At 48.4% G+C, this 21,347-nt stretch overlaps 1 protein-coding gene across 4 annotated transcripts in view; it reads right to left on the bottom strand.

Moving 5' to 3' along the window:
* Positions 1-21,347, bottom strand: part of LOC135538042 (TBC1 domain family member 15-like) — a 97,364-nt gene that overhangs the window by 56,414 nt on the left and 19,603 nt on the right. For all 4 annotated transcript variants that reach the window (XR_010455317.1, XR_010455316.1, XM_064964036.1 and 1 more), the window contains exon 6: positions 5,737-5,839. Coding sequence is in view for 2 of the 4 variants with exons in the window: in XM_064964036.1 (XP_064820108.1) it covers positions 5,737-5,839 (103 nt within the window). In the remaining 2 variants the exon portion in view is untranslated. The remainder of the gene's footprint in view (positions 1-5,736; positions 5,840-21,347) is intronic.

Here is a 21,347-nt window from a genome sequence, read left to right as displayed (position 1 = left end):
ACTCTAACACTTTCAACTCTCCACACTGCGTACTCTGACACTTTCAACTCTCCACACTGCGTACTCTTACACTTTCAACTCTCCACACTGCGTACTCTAACACTTTCAACTCTCCACACTGCGTACTCTAACACTTTCAACTCTCCACACTGCGTACTCTTACTACGAAGAAGTAAAAGCCTACAATATCACATCACCAAGAAAACTAAATGCTTTTCAAAGGCCTCTTTTATTTTATTTTTACTCTCGCTACAAAAAGTAGCACAGGAATGAAAGACAGAAAAGAGGCCAATCTATTTCTCCTGACGTTGGTTACCGGCCAGCTGAGACGCTGCTCATTCATCTTTGCAATTGGATATTTTTCTTTTTTAGAGTCACATTAGAAAACAATATTCCAGCAGCGTTAACCCCTTTTGTGAAGAGAGGCCACCCAATGTTATTAGCAAGTCAAGGCTCATTAGCTTCTCCCCCACAATCCCTGCTCTACTAAATGGCTCCTGTAATACTGATATAGAGCAGGAGAGAGGAGGCTGGGCCGGGAGGGAGGCACCCTGAACCTTAATGATAATGAGTACAGTGCTCCCACTCAGACAGGCAGCCAATGTCTATGAGATGTCGCTGCTATTCCATAACACAGTCGGGATCTAAAACAATGGACCACCGCAGTTAGGCCTGTTATCTGCCCACAGCGCATTACCAGACGCCGTTAAAAACGTGCCCCCGGTTGGTTGGGAGGGAGCAGAGGCACGGCCCACTTTTTATTATAAAGGACAACACTGAGACCTGACAGAGGTTCTATTTCAAACAGAAAAAAAAATAGATTTTTATTACAAGAGTCAAAATGTCAACGAGAAAGACAATAGATAAATGACACGCAATTAAAAGTCCCTGAGGCGACCTAAAAAACAACTCCTGCCAACTATTCCCTCTGTCCACTGGCCATGTAGCCTGGTGCTGATGGCGTACAAAGTTTATTACCCAGTTCTCCTCTATTCAGAGCATGTACCCCCCCCCATCCTTTATTACCCAGTTCTCCTCTATTCAGAGCATGTACCCCCCCATCCTTTATTACCCAGTTCTCCTCTATTCAGAGCATGGAGCCCCCCATCCTTTATTACCCAGTTCTCCTCTATTCAGAGCATGGAGCCCCCCCCATCCTTTATTACCCAGTTCTCCTCTATTCAGAGCATGGAGCCCCCCCATCCTTTATTACCCAGTTCTCCTCTATTCAGAACATGTAGCCCCCCCCCCCATCCTTTATTACCCAGTTCTCCTCTATTCAGAACATGTACCCCCCCCATCCTTTATTACCCAGTTCTCCTCTATTCAGAGCATGTACCCCCCATCCTTTATTACCCAGTTCTCCTCTATTCAGAGCATGGAGCCCCCCCCATCCTTTATTACCCAGTTCTCCTCTATTCAGAACATGTACCCCCCATCCTTTATTACCCAGTTCTCCTCTATTCAGAACATGTACCCCCCATCCTTTATTACCCAGTTCTCCTCTATTCAGAGCATGGAGCCCCCCATCCTTTATTACCCAGTTCTCCTCTATTCAGAACATGTACCCCCCATCCTTTATTACCCAGTTCTCCTCTATTCAGAACATGTAGCCCCCCCATCCTTTATTACCCAGTTCTCCTCTATTCAGAGCATGTACCCCCCCATCCTTTATTACCCAGTTCTCCTCTATTCAGAGCATGTACCCCCCCCATCCTTTATTACCCAGTTCTCCTCTATTCAGAGCATGTACCCCCCCCCCCGTAACCCCCATCCTTTATTACCCAGTTCTCCTATATTCAGAGCATGTACCCCCCCCCCCCCCATCCTTTATTACCCAGTTCTCCTCTATTCAGAGCATGTAACCCCCATCCTTTATTACCCAGTTCTCCTCTATTCAGAGCATGTACCCCCCCCTGTAACCCCCATCCTTTATTACCCAGTTCTCCTCTATTCAGAGCATGTACCCCCCCCCCTGTAACCCCCATCCTTTATTACCCAGTTCTCCTCTATTCAGAACATGTACCCCCCTGTAACCCCCATCCCCCAGTTCTCCCTACCCCCCTGTAACCCCCATCCTTTATTACCCAGTTCTCCTCATTCAGAACATGTACCCCCCCCCTGTACCCCCCATCCTTTATTACCCAGTTCTCCTCTATTCAGAACATGTACCCCCCTGTAACCCCCATCCTTTATTACCCAGTTCTCCTCTGTTCAGAACATGTACCCCCCTGTAACCCCCATCCTTTATTACCCAGTTCTCCTCTATTCAGAACATGTACCCCCCATCCTTTATTACCCAGTTCTCCTCTATTCAGAGCATGGAGCCCCCCCATCCTTTATTACCCAGTTCTCCTCTATTCAGAGCATGTACCCCCCCCCCTATTAACCCCCATCCTTTATTACCCAGTTCTCCTCTATTCGGAACATGTACCCCCCCCCATCCTTTATTACCCAGTTCTCCTCTATTCAGAGCATGTACCCCCCATCCTTTATTACCCAGTTCTCCTCTATTCAGAGCATGTACCCCCCCCTGTAACCCCCATCCTTTATTACCCAGTTCTCCTCTATTCAGAGCATGTACCCCCCATCCTTTATTACCCAGTTCTCCTCTATTCAGAACATGTACCCCCCTGTAACCCCCATCCTTTATTACCCAGTTCTCCTCTATTCAGAACATGTACCCCCCTGTACCCCCCCGTACCCCCCCATCCTTTATTACCCAGTTCTCCTCTATTCAGAGCATGTACCCCCCTGTACCCCCCCGTACCCCCCATCCTTTATTACCCAGTTCTCCTCTATTCAGAGCATGTACCCCCCTGTACCCCCCCCCCCGTACCCCCATCCTTTATTACCCAGTTCTCCTCTATTCAGAACATGTACCCCCCATCCTTTATTATCCAGTTCTCCTCTATTCAGAGCATGTACCCCCCATCCTTTATTACCCAGTTCTCCTCTATTCAGAACATGTACCCCCCATCCTTTATTACCCAGTTCTCCTCTATTCAGAGCATGTACCCCCCCCATCCTTTATTACCCAGTTCTCCTCTATTCAGAGCATGTACCCCCCCCCCATCCTTTATTACCCAGTTCTCCTCTATTCAGAGCATGTACCCCCTGTACCCCCCATTATTTATTACCCAGTTCTCCTCTATTCAGAACATGTACCCCCCCCCATCCTTTATTACCCAGTTCTCCTCTATTCAGAGCATGTACCCCCCTGTACCCCCCATTATTTATTACGCAGCTCTCCTCTATTCAGAGCATGTACCCCCCCCCCTGTACCCCCCCCCCCCATCCTTTATTACCCAGTTCTCCTCTATTCAGAGCATGTACCCCCCCCTGTACCCCCCATTATTTATTACGCAGCTCTCCTCTATTCAGAGCATGTACCCCCCTGTACCCCCATCCTTTATTACCCAGTTCTCCTCTATTCAGAGCATGTACCCCCCCCCCCCTGTAACCCCCATCCTTTATTACCCAGTTATAGTGCACTACTTTAGACCAGGGCCCTATTCCCTATATAGAGCACTACTTTAGGCCAGGGCCCTATTCCCTATATAATGCACAACTTTAGACCAGGGCCCTATTCCCTATATAGTGCACTACTTTAGTCCAGAGCCCTATTCCCTATATAGTGCACTACTTTAGACCAGGGCCCTATTCACTATATAGTGCACTACTTTAGTCCAGAGCCCTATTCCCTATATAGTGCACTACTTTAGACCAGGGCCCTATTCTCTATATAGTGCACTACTTTAGTCCAGAGCCCTATGGACTATAAAGGGGATAGGGTGCCATTTAGGACATATTTCATTTCTCCTACCCAGGCTTTCAGAGGCCTCATAAAACAAACCAACAAATGTGCTGCTCTCATTAAGTCACACTCATTAAAATAACAGCAGAGTTGTTCTGTGAACCCTGAGACAGTACAGAGCCCGGCTGGGAGGAGGCCGTACAGAGCCCGGCTGGGAGGGGGCCGTACAGAGCCCGGCTGGGAGGAGGCCGTACAGAGCCCGGCTGGGAGGGGGCCGTACAGAGCCCGGCTGGGAGGAGGCCGTACAGAGCCCGGCTGGGAGGGGGCCGTACAGAGCCCGGCTGGGAGGGGGCCGTACAGAGCCCGGCTGGGAGGGGGCCGTACAGAGCCCGGCTGGGAGGGGGCCGTACAGAGGCCGGCTGGGAGGGGGCCGTACAGAGGCCGGCTGGGAGGAGGCCGTACAGAGCCCGGCTGGGAGGGGGCCGTACAGAGCCCGGCTGGACACTAGGGTGCGAGGGGGCAGGTGTACACTAGGGTGCGAGGGGGCAGGTGTACACTAGGGTGCGAGGGGGCAGGTGGACACTAGGGTGCGAGGGGGCAGGTGGACACTAGGGTGCGAGGGGGCAGGTGGACACTAGGGTGCGAGGGGGCAGGTGGACACTAGGGTGCGAGGGGGCAGGTGGACACTAGGGTGCGAGGGGGCAGGTGGACACTAGGGTGCGAGGGGGCAGGTGGACACTAGGGTGCGAGGGGGCAGGTGGACACTAGGGTGCGAGGGGGCAGGTGTACACTAGGGTGCGAGGGGGCAGGTGTACACTAGGGTGCGAGGGGGCAGGTGTACACTAGGGTGCGAGGGGGCAGGTGTACACTAGGGTGCGAGGGGGCAGGTGTACACTAGGGTGCGAGGGGGCAGGTGTACACTAGGGTGCGAGGGGGCAGGTGTACACTAGGGTGCGAGGGGGCAGGTGTACACTAGGGTGCGAGGGGCAGGTGTACACTAGGGTGCGAGGGGGCAGGTGTACACTAGGGTGCGAGGGGGCAGGTGTACACTAGGGTGCGAGGGGGCAGGTGTACACTAGGGTGCGAGGGGGCAGGTGTACACTAGGGTGCGAGGGGGCAGGTGTACACTAGGGTGCGAGGGGGCAGGTGTACACTAGGGTGCGAGGGGGCAGGTGTACACTAGGGTGCGAGGGGGCAGGTGTAGACTAGGGTGCGAGGGGGCAGGTGTAGACTAGGGTGCGAGGGGGCAGGTGTAGACTAGGGTGCGAGGGGGCAGGTGGACACTAGGGTGCGAGGGGGCAGGTGTACACTAGGGTGCGAGGGGGCAGGTGTACACTAGGGTGCGAGGGGGCAGGTGTACACTAGGGTGCGAGGGGGCAGGTGTACACTAGGGTGCGAGGGGGCAGGTGTACACTAGGGTGCGAGGGGGCAGGTGTACACTAGGGTGCGAGGGGGCAGGTGTACACTAGGGTGCGAGGGGGCAGGTGTAGACTAGGGTGCGAGGGGGCAGGTGTAGACTAGGGTGCGAGGGGGCAGGTGTACCCTAGGGTGTGAGGGGGCAGGTGGACACTAGGGTGTGAGGGGGCAGGTGGACACTAGGGTGTGAGGGGGCAGGTGTACACTAGGGTGTGAGGGGGCAGGTGTACCCTAGGGTGTGAGGGGGCAGGTGTACACTAGGGTGTGAGGGGGCAGGTGTACACTAGGGTGTGAGGGGGCAGGTGTACCCTAGGGTGTGAGGGGGCAGGTGTACCCTAGGGTGTGAGGGGGCAGGTGTAGACTAGGGTGTGAGGGGGCAGGTGGACACTAGGGTGTGAGGGGGCAGGTGTACCCGAGGGTGTGAGGGGGCAGGTGGACACTAGGGTGTGAGGGGGCAGGTGTACCCTAGGGTGTGAGGGGGCAGGTGGACACTAGGGTGTGAGGGGGCAGGTGTACCCTAGGGTGTGAGGGGGCAGGTGTACACTAGGGTGTTCAGGTTGTACCGTAATAAGTCCGAAGGTGGTCTCATCTAGCAGGTTCTCAAAGGACTGGGACAGAGCTCCGCTGTGGGGGCTGACCTGGAGGAGGGAGGCATCTGTGGTAGACCTAATAGGGAAGATAGAAAGAGAGAGAGAGAAATTAGAATAAGTGAGATATAACAGAGAACAGAGGAGGAACGTTCAAAGCCTCTGTGTCATGGACTGATCATGAGACGAGTCCAAGAGTCGGTGGTTTCAGGGCCACAACTTTGGTTTTAGAAGTGTGTGTGTGTGTGTGTGTGTGGGGGGGGGGTTGACATAATTATTATTATTATTTTTCCAGTCGGATAAACACTCCAAACATTCAACCCGGCCGCTCGGAGGCATCCGCACGGTCCTAAAGCCCACTGTTGCTTCTTTTTCTATCACATTCCAATCATAAAATCCCACGGCCCCCAGTGACAGTTGGGTCTCTGGTCTCAGGGAACAAGCTTGTCTGGGAGAGAAGCTCAGAGAGTCAATGGTCTCAGTGAACAAGCTTGTCTGGGAGAGAAGCTCAGAGAGTCAATGGTCTCAGGGAACAAGCTTGTCTGGGAGAGAAGCTCAGGGAGTCTATGGTCTCAGGGAACAAGCTTGTCTGGGAGAGACGCTCAGAGAGTCAATGGTCTCAGGGAACAAGCTTGTCTGGAAGAGACGCTCAGAGAGTCAATGGTCTCAGGGAACAAGCTTGTCTGGGAGAGACGCTCAGAGAGTCAATGGTCTCAGGGAACAAGCTTGTCTGGGGGAGAAGCTCAGAGAGTCAATGGTCTCAGGGAACAAGCTTGTCTGGGAGAGAAGCTCAGAGAGTCAATGTCTCAGGGAACAAGCTTGTCTGGGAGAGAAGCTCAGAGAGTCAATGGTCTCAGGGAACAAGCTTGTCTGGGAGAGAAGCTCAGAGAGTCAATGTCTCAGGGAACAAGCTTGTCTGGGAGAGAAGCTCAGAGAGTCAATGTCTCAGGGAACAAGCTTGTCTGGGAGAGAAGCTCAGAGAGTCTATGGTCTCAGGGAACAAGCTTGTCTGGAAGAGAAGCTCAGAGAGTCTCTGGTCTCAGGGAACAAGCTTGTCCAGTATTGGATTCTGCCACTACAGAAACCAATATTGTGACAACCACTTAACAGTCCTTCACTAAGCTGTACTCAGATCCATCCTGTAGACTACTACAAGTCACAGGTCTTAACGGTGTGTTGTTAGTGTCTGGCTGATGTGTGGAGTAGACTACTTCTGGTGCTAACAGCCCCACAGCCAGTGCCTGGGTCCCAAATGGCACCCTATTCCCTTCATAGTTCACAGGGCTCTGGTCAAAAGTAGTACACTAAATAGGGAATAGGGTTCTATAGGGCCCTTGTCTAAAGTAGTGCACTATATATAGGGAATAGGGTTCTATAGGGCTCTGGTCAAAAGTAGTGCACTAAATAGGAAACAGGCTGCCATTTGGGATGTGGGGGAAGAGTCTTTTCTATGGTTAAGATGATCCCCACTAGGACTTGTTCCTCCATGAATTATTGAAGAGCTCTATTGATTTTTCATGGAAATTGAATAGGGACTCTTTAAAAGACTAAAAATGTAACACGTAAAAAAACACCAGGTCTGACAACGGTTGCTTCACATCGGGGAGTAGCACAGGAAACACTAACACACTTAGTTCATCAACATCCCTGTACTATAGTAGGTAGGCTCAGTGACTAGCGTTACTCATATCATATCGTAGAGTGGGGTCAAACAGGGGCTGCGGCCCAAATGTAGGGCCCAAATGTAGGGCCCTACAAAGATCTGCTTTGTGGAGAACACGGACGGGATCCAGACATTAAAACACAAGTCAACAATATTAAAACATTTAACTACTGAAGCTTGTCGGACATCAACTAAATGTGTTGAAGCGAGCCGGACATCACCTAAATGTGTTGAAGCTAGCAGGACATCACCTAAATGTGTTGAAGCTAGCAGGACATCACCTAAATGTGTTGAAGCTAGCAGGACATCACCTAAATGTGTTGAAGCTAGCAGGACATCACCTAAATGTGTTGAAGCTAGCAGGACATCGCCTAAATGTGTTGAAGCTAGCAGGACATCGCCTAAATGTGTTGAAGCTAGCAGGACATCGCCTAAATGTGTTGAAGCTAGTAGGACATCGCCTAAATGTGTTGAAGCTAGTAGGACATCGCCTAAATGTGTTGAAGCTAGTAGGACATCACCTAAATGTGTTGAAGCTAGTAGGACATCCCCTAAATGTGTTGAAGCTAGCAGGACATCACCTAAATGTATTGAAGCTAGCAGGACATCAACTAAATGTGATTAACTTATTAGAAAATTCTATAATTGTCCAAAGATGATCATAAAACGAACAAAATAAGTCGGTGATGCATAAATTACTTCAACTTGCTGAAGATTTGTCGTGGGTCCTCAGATCCTCAAAAGTTTCTACAGCTGCAACATCGACAGCATCCTGACTGGTTGCATCACTGCCCGGCCTCCGACCGCAAGACACAAGAGGGTAATGCGTACGGCCCAGTACATCACTGGGGCTAAGCTGCCTGCCATCCAGGACCTCTACACCAGGCGGTGTCAGAGGAAGGCTCTAATAATTGTCAAAGACCCCAGCCACCCCAGTCATAGACTGTTCTCTCTACTACCGCATGGCAAGCGGTACCAGAGTGCCAAGTCTAGGACAAAAAGGCTTCTCAACAGTGTTTACCACCAAGCCATAAGACTCCTGAACAGGTAATCAAATGGCTACCTGAACTATTTGCATATTGTGCCCCCCCCTCAACCACTCTTTTACGCTGCTGCTACTCTGTTTATCATATATGCATAATCACTTTAACTAGACATTCATGTACATACTACCTCAATTGGCCCGACCAATCAGTGCTCCTGCTCATTGGCTAACCGGGCTGCATTGTGTCCCTCCACCCGCCAACCCCTCTTTCACACTGCTGCTACCCTCTGTTCATCATATATGCATAGTCACTTTAACTATCTACATGTACTTGTACTACATGTACTACCTCAATCAGCCCGACTAACCGGTGTCTGTATATAGCCTCTCTACTGTATATAGCCCCTCTACTGTATATAACCTCGCTACTGTATAACCTCACTACTGTATAACCTCACTACTGTATATAGCCCCTCTACTGTATATAGCCCCTCTACTGTATATAGCCCCTCTACTGTATATAGCCCCTCTACTGTATATAGCCCCTCTACTGTATATAGCCCCGCTACTGTATAGCCTCGCTACTGTATAGCCTCACTACTGTATATAGCCTCACTACTGTATATAGCCTCACTACTGTATATAGCCTCACTACTGTATATAGCCTTACTACTGTATATAGCCTAGCTACTGTATATAGCCTAGCTACTGTATATAGCCTAGCTACTGTATATAGCCTCTACTGTATATAGCCTCTCCTGTTATTTTTCACTTTTGTTTATATTTCACCTAATACCTTTTTGCACTGTTGGTTAGAGACTGTAAGCATTTCAATGTAATGTACCCGTTGTATTCGGCACACGTGACAAATAAACTTTGATTCGAAGAGGCCAGATCACAAGAAAGCCCCTGTCTGTGTTTGCCCGTTTGTCTACCCCTTTCTGTAGCCGTTAGCGATGATGCTAATGAAAAATAAACAAATGAAAAACGCCATCTGGCAAAATGGCAGCCTATTCCCTTTATAGTGCACTACTTCTAAGGAGGTGCCCTATATAGGGAATAAATAGAGTCACATTTGGGACAGTAGTGTGATGTAAAGTTAATTAGCCTGTTTGAATAGTCCTGCAGCCCCAGAAAACCAACACAGCAGTTGTTAAAGGCTTGCAACTCATTAAAAACCTCTGCCAGCTGTAATATACTCTGTGATTTTAATATTCAGAGCTATTTCAAACAAACTCCACTGTGCTCAGTTTGGCTGATTTAAAAACAGAGGAGAGAGTGAGGCTCCGTCCCAAACGACACTATAAAGTACTTTAGAAAGTAGTGCACTTCATAGGGAATAAGGTGCCATTTATAGGGGTGTAACGGGTGGCCTATTCCCACTCCGGCCAGGAGAGGAAATGAGGAAAGAGAAAGGCGGGATGAGGATGACAAAGTGAAGAACAATAGGAGGGTCATTCTGTAACTCCTCCAGACTCCAGTGACATTGAAATATTCCTTATTGATATTTGGGAAAAAGGTTGATTACAAATGAAAGCTGATTGTAATGGGCTTTTATCTGTGGATGAGTACGCCTATACTAGGATGGAAGCAAATATAAGTCATAACTTCATAACAATTCATGCAAATAATGATGTACATTTAACAGGTATATGTTAATATTTTGACAAACGATTTTGCATTTTTTTTGCCATTAATTTATGAAAATCACAAATTAACAAGCTATCCGACTAGCTAACATTAGCTAGCTAGCTATACATTAAGCTTGCTATATGGAGTGTTGACGTTTGAATTAATTGGCATTTGTGTTGTTTAAAGGCACAGTGTGGTCCAAATTCAGTGTTTTATATCATATTGTACAACAGTTGATGAAACTAACACTGTTAAAGAGTGAAAACATTTTATCCGTTTAATTTCCTGATAGTTTCTAGTTGAAAAAAAAACGATATCCAGACAACCTTCTAATCAGCAGGTTGGCATGGGCGGGCGTTCCGGCTTTCCATGGTGACATCACAATGCCGTAAACTGGTTAATAGACCAATAACAAAAAGAGTTCCAAACCTCTCTGCCAATAAAAGATAGTTGTCCGTTTTCCCCTCACTTAGATCACTCCCAGACAGTCTTAGCAAAATTCTTGCCTGAGAAATTGCATTTTTGTCCATTTTAAATGGAACTTATAGTATGGTCCTCCAATAAACCAGCAAACCAAGCTGTCATCTTGTGAACCAGTGGATGTAAAGAATCTAGATAAAGCCATTTACTACAAATTGAATGAACAATGTTGTAAGCTTGCCTTGATATTCATTAAAACAAGTTTCAAAGTCAAACACAAGTCATTGTTCTTTATTGTGGTAACATTGGAGATTAAAGATGTTTGTAGCGTAGCTGATGTAAATATTGTAGTAACGTTAGAGATTAAAGATGTTTTTAACGTAGCTGATGTAAATATTGCAGTAAACATTAGAGATTGAAGATGTTTGTAACGTAGCTAACTATTTTCTAGCTTATTGTGTAGTCGATGATGAAGAGCTGTAATGCCTATGGAGTTGTGTGGCCATCTGAATGCACCCTAAAACGTTTGGTATAAATTATAGTTCAGAACACTGGTTTTAATGGCTTCAACTGGTTCATCATTAATCCCCAAGAAATTGCAGAAAATTAAAGAGTGAAGGAAATGTGACTGTCAAACAGCTATTATGAAATGAAAGTCCTTCAGTACAACTCTACATTGAACCACAGCCAGAGGACAGCTACATTACTACTCCACATTGAACCACAGCCAGAGGACAGCTACATTACTACTCTACATTGAACCACAGCCAGAGGACAGCTACATTATTACTCTACATTGAACCACAGCCAGGGGACAGCTACATTACAACTCCACATTGAACCACAGCCAGGGGACAGCTACATTATTACTCCACTTTGAACCACAGCCAGAGGACAGCTACATTACCACTCCACATTGAACCACAGCCAGAGGACAGCTACATTACTACTCCACATTGAACCACAGCCAGAGGACAGCTACATTACTACTCTACATTGAACCACAGCCAGAGGACAGCTACATTACTACTCTACATTGAACCACAGCCAGAGGACAGCTACATTACTACTCTACATTGAACCACAGCCAGAGGACAGCTACATTACTACTCTACATTGAACCACAGCCAGAGGACAGCTACATTATTACTCTACATTGAACCACAGCTACATTACTACTCCACATTGAACCACAGCCAGAGGACAGCTACATTACTACTCTACATTGAACCACAGCCAGAGGACAGCTACATTACAACTCCACATTGAACCACAGCCAGAGGACAGCTACATTACCACTCCACATTGAACCACAGCCAGAGGACAGCTACATTACCACTCCACATTGAACCACAGCCAGAGGACAGCTACATTACCACTCCACTTTGAACCACAGCCAGAGGACAGCTACATTACCACTCCACATTGAACCACAGCCAGAGGACAGCTACATTACTACTCTACATTGAACCACAGCCAGAGGACAGCTACATTACAACTCCACATTGAACCACAGCCAGAGGACAGCTACATTACCACTCCACATTGAACCACAGCCAGAGGACAGCTACATTACCACTCCACATTGAACCACAGCCAGAGGACAGCTACATTACCACTCCACTTTGAACCACAGCCAGAGGACAGCTACATTACCACTCCACATTGAACCACAGCCAGAGGACAGCTACATTACTACTCTACATTGAACCACAGCCAGAGGACAGCTACATTACTACTCCACATTGAACCACAGCCAGAGGACAGCTACATTACTACTCTACATTGAACCACAGCCAGAGGACAGCTACATTACTACTCCACATTGAACCACAGCCAGAGGACAGCTACATTACTACTCTACATTGAACCACAGTCAGAGGACAGCTACATTACTACTCTACATTGAACCACAGCCAGAGGACAGCTACATTACTACTCCACATTGAACCACAGCCAGAGGACAGCTACATTACTACTCTACATTGAACCACAGCCAGAGGACAGCTACATTACTACTCTACATTGAACCACAGCCAGAGGACAGCAACATTATTACTCTACATTGAACCACAGCTACATTACTACTCCACATTGAACCACAGCCAGAGGACAGCTACATTACTACTCCACATTGAACCACAGCCAGAGGACAGCTACATTACTACTCTACATTGAACCACAGCCAGAGGACAGCTACATTACTACTCCACATTGAACCACAGCCAGAGGACAGCTACATTACTACTCTACATTGAACCACAGCCAGAGGACAGCTACATTACTACTCTACATTGAACCACAGCCAGAGGACAGCTACATTACTACTCTACATTGAACCACAGCCAGAGGACAGCTACATTACTACTCCACATTGAACCACAGCCAGAGGACAGCTACATTACTACTCTACATTGAACCACAGCCAGAGGACAGCTACATTATTACTCTACATTGAACCACAGCCAGGGGACAGCTACATTACAACTCCACATTGAACCACAGCCAGGGGACAGCTACATTATTACTCTACATTGAACCACAGCCAGGGGACAGCTACTTTACAACTCCACATTGAACCACAGCCAGAGGACAGCTACATTACCACTCCACATTGAACCACAGCCAGAGGACAGCTACATTACTACTCCACATTGAACCACAGCCAGAGGACAGCTACATTACTACTCCACATTGAACCACAGCAAGAGGACAGCTACATTACTACTCTACATTGAACCACAGCCAGAGGACAGCTACATTACTACTCTACATTGAACCACAGCCAGAGGACAGCTACATTACTACTCTACATTGAACCACAGCCAGAGGACAGCTACATTACTACTCTACATTGAACCACAGCCAGAGGACAGCTACATTACTAATCCACATTGAACCACAGCTACTTTACCACTCCACATTGAACCACATCCAGAGGACAGCTACATTACTACTCCACATTGAACCACAGCTACTTTACCACTCCACATTGAACCACAGCTACTTTACCACTCCACATTGAACCACAGCCAGAGGACAGCTACATTACCACCCACATTGAACCACAGCCAGAGGACAGCTACATTACCACTCCACATTGAACCACAGCCAGAGGACAGCTACATTACCACTCCACATTGAACCACAGCCAGAGGACAGCTACATTACCACTCCACATTGAACCACAGCCAGAGGACAGCTACGTTACTACTCCACATTGAACCACAGCCAGAGGACAGCTACATTACCACTCCACATTGAACCACAGTCAGAGGACAGCTACATTACTACTCCACATTGAACCACAGCTACATTACTACTCTACATTGAACCACAGCCAGAGGACAGCTACATTACTACTCCACATTGAACCACAGCTACATTACTACTCTACATTGAACCACAGCCAGAGGACAGCTACATTACTACTCCACATTGAACCACAGCTACATTACTACTCTACATTGAACCACAGCCAGAGGACAGCTACATTACCACCCCATTATTGTTTTGCGGTTCCCATTTGTTTCTCATACGGTGAGTACGTGTTGTTGCATGAGAAATACATCATAAGTAATGCTATTACTGCCGTCAGTACTGGCATGGTGAAAAACACGAGGCTCGTCTTCAGTGAAGTGCGAGGTGAGCAATCCTTTGGCGGCTTCTGCTGTGCATGAGTGATGTCCCACTCCATAGGGATATTTATCTCTCCCTACGACTAAATGCTCCGCCTGGAGGGACACTCCCACACCGAGGGACACTCGAAAACTAGGGGAGGGCTAAGAGGGGTTATTAGAATTGACAGTCTCTCTCTCGCGCCCCCCCCCCCCTCACAATTGGTCCTAAGAGACCAGTAGACTGTTAGCCTGACACAGCAGAGGGAAGGTAAGAGAAGGCCACACCAACACAATGTAGCCAGCCACACACAGAACACACTGCAACTCACCACCCGCAGCATTAGCATAGAAATGGTGTAGAAACACAACACGTTAAAACTGTCCCATCCGTTGAAGGGAAGAGAAGCCTTTAATAACCAATCACAGCACGGCAGCATCTAGAGAATAAAAAAAGGGATAAACTGCAATAGCAGCTCCCCGCACGCAGATAAATCCCACAGCCGTCGTCCTAAATGGCACCCGATCCCATATATAGAGCACTAACTCCTACCAGAGCCCCTCTATACAGGGGATAGTGTGGGGTTTGGGACACACACGGTGTGACAGCAGGTATTATTACCACTAGAGAGGGGAAGGCGTTGCTAAAGGCCACTGAGAAACTGTTACAAAACAGCTGATAGATGACAACAGACAGTTGTGTGATTCTGTTGGACACATACAGGGCTGAGACTGGGCTGTCTCTCAAATGGCACCCTAATCCCTGTTTACTAGAGCCCTATTCCCTGTTTACTAGAGCCCTATTCCCTGTTTATTACACTACGTTAGACCAGAGCCCTATTCCCTGTTTACTACACTACGTTAGACCAGAGCCCTATTCCCTGTTGACTACAGTACATTAGACCAGAGCCCTATTCCCTGTTTACTACACTACGTTAGACCAGAGCCCTATTCCCTGTTGACTACACTACATTAGACCATAGCCCTATTCCCTGTTTATTACACTACATTAGACCAGAGCCCTATTCCCTGTTTACTACACTACATTAGACCAGAGCCCTATTCCCTGTTTACTACACTACATTAGACCAGAGCCCTATTCCCTGTTTACTACACTACATTAGACCAGAGCCCTATTCCCTGTTTACTACACTACATTAGACCAGAGCCCTATTCCCTGTTTACTACACTACATTAGACCAGAGCCCTATTCCCTGTTTACTACACTACATTAGACCAGAGCCCTATTCCCTGTTGACTACACTACATTAGACCAGAGCCCTATTCCCTGTTTACTACACAACATTAGACCAGAGCCCTATTCCCTGTTTACTACACTACATTAGACCAGAGCCCTATTCCCTGTTTACTACACTACGTTAGACCAGAGCCCTATTCCATGTTTACTACACTACATTAGACCATAGCCCTATTCCCTGTTTACTACACTAGACCAGAGCCCTATTCCCTGTTTACTACACTACATTAGACCAGAGCCCTATTCCCTGTTTACTACACTACATTAGACCAGAGCCCTATTCCGTTTACTACATTAGACCAGAGCCCTATTCCCTGTTTACTACACAACATTAGACCAGAGCCCTATTCCCTGTTTATTACACTAGACCAAAGCCCTATTCCCTGTTTACTACACAACATTAGACCAGAGCCCTATTCCCTGTTTATTACACTACATTAGACCAGAGCCCTATTCCCTGTTTACTACACAACAGACCAGAGCCCTATTCCCTGTTTACTACACTACGTTAGACCAGAGCCCTATTCCCTGTTTACTACACTACGTTAGACCAGAGCCCTATTCCCTGTTTACTACACTACGTTAGACCAGAGCCCTATTCCCTGTTTACTACACTACGTTAGACCAGAGCCCTATTCCCTGTTTACTACACTAGACCAGAGCCCTATTCCCTGTTTACTACATTAGACCAGAGCCCTATTCCCTGTTTACTACATTAGACCAGAGCCCTATTCCCTGTTTACTACATTAGACCAGAGCCCTATTCCCTGTTTACTACACTACGTTAGACCAGAGCCCTATTCCCTGTTTACTACACTACATTAGACCAGAGCCCTATTCCCTGTTTACTACATTAGACCAGAGCCCTGTTCCCTGTTTACTACACTAGACCAGAGCCCTATTCCCTGTTTACTACATTAGACCAGAGCCCTATTCCCTGTTTACTACACTAGACCAGAGCCCTATTCCCTGTTTACTACATTAGACCAGAGCCCTATTCCCTGTTTACTACACTAGACCAGAGCCCTATTCCCTGTTTACTACATTAGACCAGAGCCTGTGAGTGAGTGAGTGAGTGAGTGAGTGAGTGAGTATCTCTCCTCCCAGGTTCTGTAGCAGCGCAGCAGAAACAACATAAATCACTGCTGGATGAGCAATGAAGCCACCTGTAAATGATCACAGGGCCCACCCGCCGGGGGGCCCCCTATTCTCACAGCGCCGCTGGGGGGGCCCTGTTCTCACAACGCCGCTGGGGGGAGGGGCTGTTCTCACAGAGCCGCTGGAGGGGGGGCCTGTTCTCACAGCGCCGCTGGAGGGGGGGGCCTGTTCTCACAGCGCCGCTGGAGGGGGGGCCTGTTCTCACAGCGCCGCTGGGGGGGGGCCTGTTCTCACAGCGCCGCTGGAGGGGGGGCCTGTTCTCACAGCGCCGCTGGGGGGCCCTGTTCTCACAGCGCCGCTGGGGGGGGGCCCTGTTCTCACAGCGCCGCTGGGGGGGCCCTGTTCTCACAGCGCCGCTGGGGGGGGGCTATTCTCACAGCGCCACTGGGGGCTGTATGCTGGGGCCTCGGTTCTCGCAGCACCTCTATATATAGTACCATGCTGATGTCACAGTAGATGGTTAAACAAACGGGACCACACCCCTTTCTACTCCTTATGGGGAGGTAATCAATGTGTAGGGAAATCATGAAACAAACAAATAAACACAAAACCAAACAGACAAACCCAGGGTTATCCTGTAGTGTCCTTTCATAGATGTCAGGTACTGTAGTCTGTGTTAAAAGCTCTACCCCCGAGTCAACACAGACCTGGTTACTGTACCAAACAGTGTACACTGACCAACAAGACACGTTCACATCAATATTGTGATGCATTATGTTTTATGAAGGCGTGACTGTATCACGTTGTAAGCAACATCAGCAGTAACACCAGTTGATGAGATTGCCAATAATAATCATGTGAATTAAATGAGGCTACCGGTACTCATAAGGGACATACAGTGCATTTGGAAAGCATTCCGACCCCTTGATTTTTTTCTCTCCACATTCTGTTACATTAAAGCCTTATTCTAAAATTGATTAAAGAAGCCAAAAATACTCACTAATCTACACACACAACCCCATAATGACAAAGCAAAAACAGGTTTTTAGAAATGTTTGCAAATGCCTTAAAATTTAATAAACGGAAATACCTTATTTACATAGGTATTCAGACCCTTTGCTATGAGACTCGAAATTGAGCTCGGATTAATGCTGTTTCCATTGATCATCCTTGAGGTGTTTCTACAACTTGATTGGAGTCCACCTGTGATAAATTCAATTGATTGGACATGATCTGGAAAGGTACACACCTGTCTATATAAGGTCCCACAGTTGACAGTACCTGGCAGAGCAATAACCAAGCCATGAGGTCGAAGGAATTGTCCTTAGAGCTCCGGGACAGGATTGTGTCGAGGCACAGATCTGGGGGAAGGGTACCAAAACATTTCTGCAGGGTGAAGGTTCCCAATATTGTTTTAACCACCAACACTCTTCCTAGAGCTGGCCAACCGGCCAAACTGAGCAATCCAAGGGAGAAGGGCCTTGGTCAGGGAGGTGACCAAGAACCTGATGGCCACTCTGAAAGAGCTCCAGAGTTGGGAGAACCTTCCAGAAGGACAACCATCTCTGCAGCACTCCACCAATCAGGCCAGACGGAATCCATTCCTCAGTAAAAGGCACAAGACAGCCCGCTTGGAGTTTGCCAAAAGGCACCTAAAGGACTCTGAAACAAGATTCTCTGGTCTGAGGAAACCGAGATTGAACTCCTTGGCCTGAATGCCAAGTGTCACGTATGGAGGAAACATGGCACCATCCCTACGGTGAAGCATAGTGGTGGCAGCATCATGCCTGGAGGAAACATGGCACCATCCCTACGGTGAAGCATGGTGGTGGCAGCATCATGCCTGGAGGAAACATGGCACCATCCCTACGGTGAAGCATGGTGGTGGCAGCATCATGCCTGGAGGAAACATGGCACCATCCCTACGGTGAAGCATAGTGGTGGCAGCATCATGCCTGGAGGAAACATGGCACCATCCCTACGGTGAAGCATGGTGGTGGCAGCATCATGCCTGGAGGAAACATGGCACCATCCCTACGGTGAAGCATGGTGGTGGCAGCATCATGCCTGGAGGAAACATGGCACCATCCCTACGGTGAAGCATAGTGGTGGCAGCATCATGCCTGGAGGAAACATGGCACCATCCCTACGGTGAAGCATGGTGGTGGCAGCATCATGCCTGGAGGAAACATGGCACCATCCCTACGGTGAAGCATGGTGGTGGCAGCATCATGCCTGGAGGAAACATGGCACCATCCCTACGGTGAAGCATAGTGGTGGCAGCATCATGCCTGGAGGAAACATGGCACCATCCCTACGGTGAAGCATGGTGGTGGCAGCATCATGCCTGGAGGAAACATGGCACCATCCCTACGGTGAAGCATGGTGGTGGCAGCATCATGCCTGGAGGAAACATGGCACCATCCCTACGGTGAAGCATGGTGGTGGCAGCATCATGCCTGGAGGAAACATGGCACCATCCCTACGGTGAAGCATAGTGGTGGCAGCATCATGCCTGGAGGAAACATGGCACCATCCCTACGGTGAAGCATGGTGGTGGCAGCATCATGCCTGGAGGAAACATGGCACCATCCCTACGGTGAAGCATGGTGGTGGCAGCATCCTGCTCTGGGGATGTTTTTCAGCGGCAGGAAGGTCACCCAAGTCGTAGACTGTTCTCTCTGCTACCACACGGTAAACGGTACCAATGTCTGGAAGCAACAGGACTCTGAACAGCTTCTATCCCCAAACCATAAGACTGCTGAACAAGACTCACACACACACTGGACTCTACCCACATGCTCACACACACACACAGCTCACACCCCAACACACACGCATACTGACCCCACACACACACAGCTCACACCCCAACACACACACACGCATACTGACTCCACACACACACACACTGGACTCTACCCACATGCTCACACACACACACACAGCTCACACCCCAACACACACACATACTGACCCCCCCCACACACACACACACACACACACTGGACTCTACCCACATGCTCACACACACACACACACACACACACACACACACACACAGCTCACACCCCAACACACACACACGCATACTGACTCCACACACACACACACGGGACTCTACCCACATGCTCACACACACACAGCTCACACCCCAACACACACACACACACGCATACTGACCCCACACACACACACACAGCTCTCACCCCAACACACACACACAGCTCACACCCCAACACACACACACACACACACACACACACAGGACAATACCCACATGCTCACACACACACAGCTCACACCCCAATACACACACACACACGCATACTGACCCCACACACACAGCTCACACCCCAACACACACACACACACATACTGACCCCAACACACACAGCTCACACCCCAACACACACAGCTCACACCCCAACACACACACACTGACCCCACACACACACACTGACCCCCCCACACACACACACACACACTGACCCCACACACACACACACACACTGACCCCCCACACACACACACACACACACACACACACACTGGACTCTACCCACATGCTCACACACACACACAGCTCACACCCCAACACACACGCATACTGACCCCACACACACACACGGGACTCTACCCACATGCTCACACACACACACACACACACACACACACGCATACTGACCCCACGCACACTTTCACCACATATGCTGCTACCACCGTCTACAGCCATGTTATTACCCGGTACTTCCTGTATACAGCCATGTTATTACCCGGTACTTCCTGTATACAGCCATGTTATTACCCGGTACTTCCTGTATACAGCCATGTTATTACCCGGTACTTCCTGTATACAGCCATGTTATTACCCGGTACTTCCTGTATACAGCCATGTTATTACCCGGTACTTCCTGTATACAGCCATGTTATTACCCGGTACTTCCTGTATACAGCCATGTTATTACCCGGTACTTCCTGTATACAGCCATGTTATTACCCGGTACTTCCTGTATACAGCCATGTTATTACCCGGTACTTCCTGTATACAGCCATGTTATTACCCGGTACTTCCTGTATACAGCCATGTTATTACCCGGTACTTCCTGTATACAGCCATGTTATTACCCGGTACTTCCTGTATACAGCCATGTTATTACCCGGTACTTCCTGTATACAGCCATGTTATTACCCGGTACTTCCTGTATACAGCCATGTTATTACCCGGTACTTCCTGTATACAGCCATGTTATTACCCGGTACTTCCTGTATACAGCCATGTTATTACCCGGTACTTCCTGTATACAGCCATGTTATTACCCGGTACTTCCTGTATACAGCCATGTTATTACCCGGTACTTCCTGTATACAGCCATGTTATTACCGGTACTTCCTGTATACAGCCATGTTATTACCCGGTACTTCCTGTATACAGCCATGTTATTACCCGGTACTTCCTGTATACAGCCATGTTATTACCTGGTACTTCCTGTATACAGCCATGTTATTACCTGGTACTTCCTGTATACAGCCATGTTATTACCTGGTACTTCCTGTATACAGCCATGTTATCTTTACTCACTGTGTATTTTTGCCTCGTGTCACAGTCTGCATTTATGTTTAACTCTGCGTTGTTGGTAAAGGGCCCGTCAGGAAGCATTTCACTGTTAGTCTACACCTGGTGTTTACGAAGCATGTGACAAACAACACTTGATTTGATGTGATGAAGTACTACTGATGCTTTTCAACACTGGTTGAACGGCCATTTTTACCCTGTAGGCACCTGCAACTTACTACAAGTAGGATAAATTACACTGTAGGCACCTGCAACTTACTACAAGTAGGATAAATTACCCTGTAGGCACCTGCAACTTACAACAAGTAGGATAAATTACACTGTAGGCACCTGCAACT

Source organism: Oncorhynchus masou, unplaced genomic scaffold (assembly GCF_036934945.1).
Source record: "Oncorhynchus masou masou isolate Uvic2021 unplaced genomic scaffold, UVic_Omas_1.1 unplaced_scaffold_897, whole genome shotgun sequence".
Taxonomy (NCBI): domain Eukaryota; kingdom Metazoa; phylum Chordata; class Actinopteri; order Salmoniformes; family Salmonidae; genus Oncorhynchus; species Oncorhynchus masou.
The sequence above is the reverse complement of the archived record's forward strand: the minus strand, read 5'-3'. Positions and strand labels throughout refer to the sequence as shown.